We start from the raw sequence: 6,732 nt of genomic DNA, 5'->3' as shown, positions 1-6,732 counted from the left end.
TGGCAGGTGTCCCTGCCCATGGCAGGGGGGTTGGAACTAGATGGTCTTTGAGGTCCCTTCCCACCCAAACCGTTCTGTGATTCTATGATTTTGCACGCTTTTAAAATGTGTCATCGTTCTGCAGCGCTAAGTCTGTAGTGAAACCAACATCTTGAAAACCATGTTCAGGTTTGGTTGTGGGTTGGTTGGTTTGGTTTTATTTTTAATGCAAAGCTTTAGGAAACATACAAGGGATTACAGTTACCATACAACTACTGATAATGGCCCATTTGATGTTGGAGGGCTTAGGTTTTGGATTTTGGGTTGGTTTTTTTTGTGTTGACTGGTTGGTTTAGTTTTTAAATACTGTGGCACCCTGAGGGAAATACAGAGTAGCTTTCATCTTTCAGCCTGTCCCAGATACTGTGTCTCCTCGTAAGATTTTAACTACGTACAAGTTCCATTACCATAAACTCTCCGTGTCTTGTTTTGTTCAGAAATTTGGAATATAATATTCCCTGTCCTGTGCTTCTGCAAAATAAAATTATGGAGAAAGATTGTGCAGTACTTACTGAAGTGTTACTCTTGCAACTTTCCTTAAGGAAGAAGAGTCAGACAGTGAAGAAAATTTTATTGACCTGAATGTTCTCAAGGCACAAACACACAGATCGGTAAGTTTTTACCCATCAGTTGTCTCCTGATTTTACATCTGTAGCAGCAATGTGTTTTTGTTGGGTTTAAGTGTGAAAATACTTGTACAGTCTAAACTTGGGGGGAAAAAAAAAGAAAAAAACCCCCAGACATTCCAGCAGAAATGAATCAGCTTATTTTAAAAGAAAAATGCTTAGTTTGTATGTAAGCTGTTTTCACTGCGAGGTTGCTGGAACTTTGGGGGGGAAAAAAAAAAAACCCCAAACATTCCAGCAGAAATGAATCAGCTTATTTTAAAAGAAAAATGTGCATCTAGTTTGTAAGCTGTTTTCACTGCGAGGTTGCTGGAAACATCCGCAAGAAGTTTTTGCAGACTTCTAGGGAAGCATGGTATTAGTTTTTTGAACATATTTTCATTTCCTGCCCCTTGCTATTTCTTGGATGTCCTACAGTTTCTTCTTATATATATTTTACCCTTTTCAGTTCTAAATATGATGAGAAGATATATTTATTTTAATTCCTAGTCTGTATGAATTCAAAGAAAGCCACTGAAGAAATCTGTTACATCGGTAGTCAAGATCATTCTGGGTAGAGGGTCTTTCTGACTGTGAACGCTACGAGCCACTGTGACATGATTTCTAACAGCTCTCACTGTGCATAATGGTGATATTTTGCATACAAACTTTGTGATGTGTACACAGGACGTGAATGACTCTGCAAAGCAAGAAGAGATTTTACAGTCCACGACAGATGCAGCAGAGTGGAATCTGGAAGTGGAACGGGTGCTTCCACAGCTGAAAGTTACAGTCAGGACTGACAACAAGGTACAGAGACTGGCTTTGCTTGTGTACACATGGTGATTAAAGTGTGATTTCAGTCAGTGTTTGCTTTCCATTTACATATTTTTCTTTTGTAATGCCAAGAATTGTGAATAATGGGCTCTCCATTGCTACCTGATCTGAGTCTCACATACTTTGACCAAAGAGAAAGTTATTTTCAGTAGGTTGTTTTTTCCCTTTTCATCTTTCTGGACTTCAAATGGCATTAAAGTAGGTCTGTACCTCTGATCTAGTCATCACGGGCTCTCCTTATGTTTGGCAAAAAGAAGTGAGTACTTTTTCAACAAATTTTACTTACTTACCCAGATAACTACCTTAAGATGAAATTCATCATTTCTTAGAAATGAGTATTTCTCTCCATAATCTCTTCCAAGGAGTCTAGAATGAGCCGCTTAGAAGCAGCAATCTATCTTTGTCAAGTCAGAGTTCAAACCTAGGACCTGTTCCTGGCGTTGCCATAAACATTCTCTCTAGGAGCTTGTGTAGCGCACACAGATCAGTTCAGTATTGAAATTGTTCATTTGTAGTGACCCAGCTAGTTGGGGCATTGGAGCCATCTGTAGCATCGATACATAATTCAGTGAAAAATAATTAGCTTGCCAAAAATAGGCTAAGCTCTCTATCTGTTAAATTGCTTGCCTGTTTTACCGCTACACTGCATGCTTCTGTGTGAAGATTTGCCTGGTTTGAGCCACCTTTCTTTGATCCTCGGGAGCCCATCTGTTACAGAATATCATGCTTAATTCTACACTAAGAAATTAAAACTGAAGACATACACGGAAAATTAAAGCCACTGTAAGAACTGAGGTTTACTAGCTTCCAGTTTAATGCACCATCTCTTGGCTTTAAGGAATATGTCAAAATGAACATGAAAAGAGGATTCTTCTTTTTCTAGGTTCTGTGCCATAATTCTTTCAGAAATACCTGGAGAGGAGTTTGTGTTGTCTGTTCGTTCTACAAGAAACGCATCGCGTTGTGTTGCCTACGTAGTGCACGTATACGTAGTACTGGGAGAGGGTTAACAGTTTCACCAATGGCATTAGAAACTAGAACGAACTTGTAAAGTCCGGGGCAGGGATGGGAGGTATAACAATAACATAAACAAGGCCCTCTCTTCACCAGCACTCGTAGGACTCCTGTAAAACATAACTATAGACAGCCAGGCCCCCTTCCTCCTCTCCAGCTCATAAGGATTGAAGTTCAGTAGTGAAACCACGCACGCCTTCTCTCAAGAACATGCATTCTCATGATTATCCTGTCTGCCTTATCCTCCTGCCTGGATCCTGGGCCCTCTTTGCTGTTTCACTGCTCTTCTGCTTGCCAGCCAGCCCGGCTTGACGCTTGCCAGCAAACAGATGCAGACGCTCACGTGCTCATCTTAAGGGTGCTCTGCATTTCTGGGTGCCCCCAACACCGGCAGATACCCTCTGCCTGCATGTACCCAGGCCCGCGTCCAGGGCCTGCTGCTCGGCGGCTGGGTCAGTTTTAAGAATGCTGTTGAATTTTACACCTGCACAGCAGGTTCAGGGAAGATCCAAACGCTTGCCTGTCCCCGCCCCAGCAGCTGGAAGCAGCAACACGGGTGTGTGACCTGCAGTCTTGCTCCGGCTGCTCGCACTGAGCCCTTCACTTGCTTTACTCACACCAGTCCTTCCCAGTAGCAGGATTTTGGGATACGTGTTGGTCCTGCCTTGGTGGCTGAGACCCTTACGTGCTCCTGTGGCTGGCACGGAGAATCTCACTGAGGCAAGCACTGTCTCCTTCCATGTATCCTTACAGTGCCTATTTTACAAGAGTGTCTCCTAAGGTTTGATTTCAAGTGATGAAGACGTATTAATAGCACTTTCTTTTAACAACTGGTCCAGTACAATGCCAAAATCTTAAGAATACTTAATAGCACGTTCAGAAACACGATACTGAAGTAGCAGTAATTCTGCAGGGCTGCTACTCTGCTTCCTTTTGAACTCAGTCTGTCTGCAGCTGTGCTTTGGGTCTGGGAGATGAAAATTTTGCATTGATACAGAAAAACTTGTGATCGAGCTTAGGAACTGGAGTTGATTTCTAGGGAGAAGATGCCTGCCTGTCAAGTTAAAACAGCACCTTTCTCATCCCCCAGCCCTGAGCCCATGTTCCCTGTGACCTAGAAGCTGCAAATAACTATCCCCCTTCTATTTTTGTCTTGCTATCAAAACCAAGCTTTAAGTGTTTTGGCCTCTTTATCTTCTTCTGAAAATAGCAAGGGTTAAGTAGAAAGGGAATATCTGGCAGTCTGGAACTGGTAGGTGTTGGACATTTGAAGCCCTTTTGTCTGAGAATAAGCCGATCCAGTGCAGTTCTAATGAATATTTTCAGTATTTGTGCCCCGAGTGGTTTCTAGCAGAGATGGTTCCATGAATGTCAAACAGACTGAAAAGCAGAGCTCCTGGGGTATCAGTGAGGATGTCAATGTTTTTTTATGGATCTGTTTATAAACTGTGTCACATTAGGCAAGTGCCTCTGGATATGAACGTGGCAGTGGCAGAGAATGGTGCAGGGTAACAGTATGAAAGAGAACGGACCCTGCCTTGTGTACCAGCGTTTGTTTAGTGACCAGAGAAAGATAAGTTACACTTCCCTAAGTTTCACTTTGTGGCATCTTTTTTAGGACTGGAGGATCCATGTAGATCAAATGCATCAACATCAAGATGGAATTGAATCTTCTTTGAAAGAAACTAAGGTATGTCTTGTACGTGCACAACTTTGATCTGTCAGCATTTTTACTTTCTCTTTTATTTGATATACGTTAAGAACTAAATTGATTTTTTTCCTCCTTCATTTTATTTGTGCTAGTGCTGTAAAACCAAAAGAGGGAAACGTGTGATAATGATGATTAGGGACGGTGAGACTGGCTAGAGTTTTGTGTATATGAGTATTAACAGGGTTATTAGGGTTCATTAACATATTAGCATAAGTACACCCTGACTACAGAGAGTAAAACAGAATAATACAATAACACAATCTGAAAATGAGTGCTGATAAAAAAAGCCAAAATACTGTCAGATGCTGTCGTTAGAGTAACTTAACTGACATTGATGTTTGCAGTTAATTGAGGGGGGAGGGTGACGGAAGCAGTAATGCTTGAAAAGTGTGTTTTGGAACTGGGCAAACCAGAGCACGTTAGGAATGATACTTTGTCAGCCAGACACAGCATTTCCACACTGTTTTTCTCTCTCACTTGTAGGCTTCCGTATCCCTTCTTAATTACAGCACCATTTTAATACTCTTTGCCTATTACCCGTATGCCTTCAACCCACGGAATATCCTTTTCTAGGGTTACCTTGACAAACTCCATAATGAAATCAGCAGAACGCTGGAAAAGATCAACAGCAGGGAAAGGTACATCAACAATCAGTTGGAGCACTTGGTTCAAGAGTACCGTTCAGCCCAGGCCTTGCTGAGTGAGGTAACACACTGACCTTCGGCTGTTGCCTTCTCTAGCATTCCCTTGCTACTGCCCGAGGGTGAAGGCAAAGGAGGCTCGGAGGAGTTATCTGTGAATTCTGCTGTTGGGTGCAGAGCAGGGGAAATGTTGATTGGCTGTCGAATTATATCGGTTTTAAGCTAAAGTAGCAATTTTGATTCATCTATTCCACAGGGGAAATTAAATGGGTTTTGCCTGAATATCCTGTAAATCTGTAGCCAGTCTTAGGCAGGCAGTACATAGCGAGCTCTGCTTTCCCTGTGAAGTTTACACATCTGTGATGAGTGGAAAAACTGCAGTCTCAGCCCAGCACTCATCTCTCCTATCGATTACTGGCGCTAACATGCGCAAAGCACTCTGGTTGGTTTTTTACTTTGTTTTTATGCCAGCAGAATGCTGTTTGAGAAGCTTTTTGATCCCCTCGTTAGGAGGCCTGTGTAAGCTGCTGTTGGGCCAGCCCTCCTGTTTGCGGGCATGACGTTAAAATGGGACTAACAGGATTTCAGTTCTGTGCTTTGTGCTTACGTTACCGTTAAGCTCTGAGAAACTTAAGATAGGAATTTACTGTTGACAAAGAAATCATTCTGGGTTTCAGGATTCAATTCTGTCCGCATTCTGGCAAATTTTATGTTTATTTCCTCATGTAGATGATTAGAAAACATACTTTTTCTTGTGTACGTATTACGGCAATAGCTTACAATTTCATACTTTTTCTTGTGTACGTATTAAGGCAATAGCTTACAATTTTTAAAACTGCTTTACGTGTCTTAATGTTATTCATGACAGGGACTGATGTTTCAAGCCTGTCCTCATATGTATAGCACTGTAGACATCACTGGGACTTTGTGGGAGGGTTTCTAGAACGGAGACATGTGAGAGTAAGTTTTGGTGTTCTCTCTGAGCTATCTGCATGCATCTCTTCTGCATACATCTCTTCAGCTTTGTCATTACAGCAAAAACATCTTTCTTTCCAGGCTAAAGAGAAGTACCAGGAGGGAAGTGGGGGAGTAGTTGAGAGGACTAGAGTGCTTTCTGAGGTAAAACACATTTTCACATAGTTTCTTTTTGCTGCTTTTAAAACAATCTTCAGAGAGTTGGTGTTTAGTGTTTGCAGTTTTGTGAGCCCAGTTCTTCCTGATTTGTTCTCATGTTAAAGATTAATCTGTGTGTTTAGTGGAGATTGCCCAAATTCACAACTTAAAGAATCACCTAAATTTTAAACCCAGGTTGCTGTTCTTTAAGTTGTGAATTTGGGCAAACTGTGGTGAGCTCTGAGCTCTTAACTAACCTATTTTTGTAAATGAGGGCAAATATTCTGCACTTCATAACCTGTGTCCTAGAATTATTGAGGGTTAATCAAGTCATGTTCATGAATTCTTCAGAAGAAAAGCTTAACTCTTACTTTTAACTAAAATTAACCATTTGAAGTTTTCATCTTCCAAATACTTAAAAGCAATATTTGACTAAACAGTAACTTTTCCATACTAATTGTATTACATTAATACCTAAAACTTTTGCTGTTGCCTTTATTTTTTTTAAATCAGTGCTCTGACAAATTTAAAGAAAAATCTCGACTCTGAACTGCCTCAACATGTTGAGTGTTTCATGGCATTTCATTTAGAATTACTGGCTGATTTCCAAGTATTTCAACCTTTTTTCCAATCTAGGCTTTTTTTTTAATGGCTCCATTGTTTGGGTTTGAAAAACCCACTTTATTCATTAGTATATAAAGTGTCAGGAATGGTCGCATAAAATAGATCACACCATAAGAATGTGCTAGAACTTGTAAAACGGGTTTGAGAC

At 41.0% G+C, this 6,732-nt stretch overlaps 1 protein-coding gene across 1 annotated transcript in view; it reads left to right on the top strand.

Moving 5' to 3' along the window:
- Positions 1–6,732, top strand: part of IFT57 (intraflagellar transport 57) — a gene marked incomplete at both ends in the record, with an annotated part of 12,681 nt that overhangs the window by 5,790 nt on the left and 159 nt on the right. Inside the window, 5 exons of the mRNA XM_010148464.1 lie at positions 582–650; positions 1,332–1,454; positions 4,114–4,185; positions 4,780–4,911; positions 5,904–5,966. Coding sequence (XP_010146766.1) covers positions 582–650; positions 1,332–1,454; positions 4,114–4,185; positions 4,780–4,911; positions 5,904–5,966 — 459 coding nt within the window. The remainder of the gene's footprint in view (positions 1–581; positions 651–1,331; positions 1,455–4,113; positions 4,186–4,779; positions 4,912–5,903; positions 5,967–6,732) is intronic.

Source organism: Eurypyga helias, unplaced genomic scaffold, assembly GCF_000690775.1.
Source record: "Eurypyga helias isolate BGI_N326 unplaced genomic scaffold, ASM69077v1 scaffold10053, whole genome shotgun sequence".
Taxonomy (NCBI): Eukaryota; Metazoa; Chordata; class Aves; order Eurypygiformes; family Eurypygidae; genus Eurypyga; species Eurypyga helias.
The sequence above is the reverse complement of the archived record's forward strand: the minus strand, read 5'-3'. Positions and strand labels throughout refer to the sequence as shown.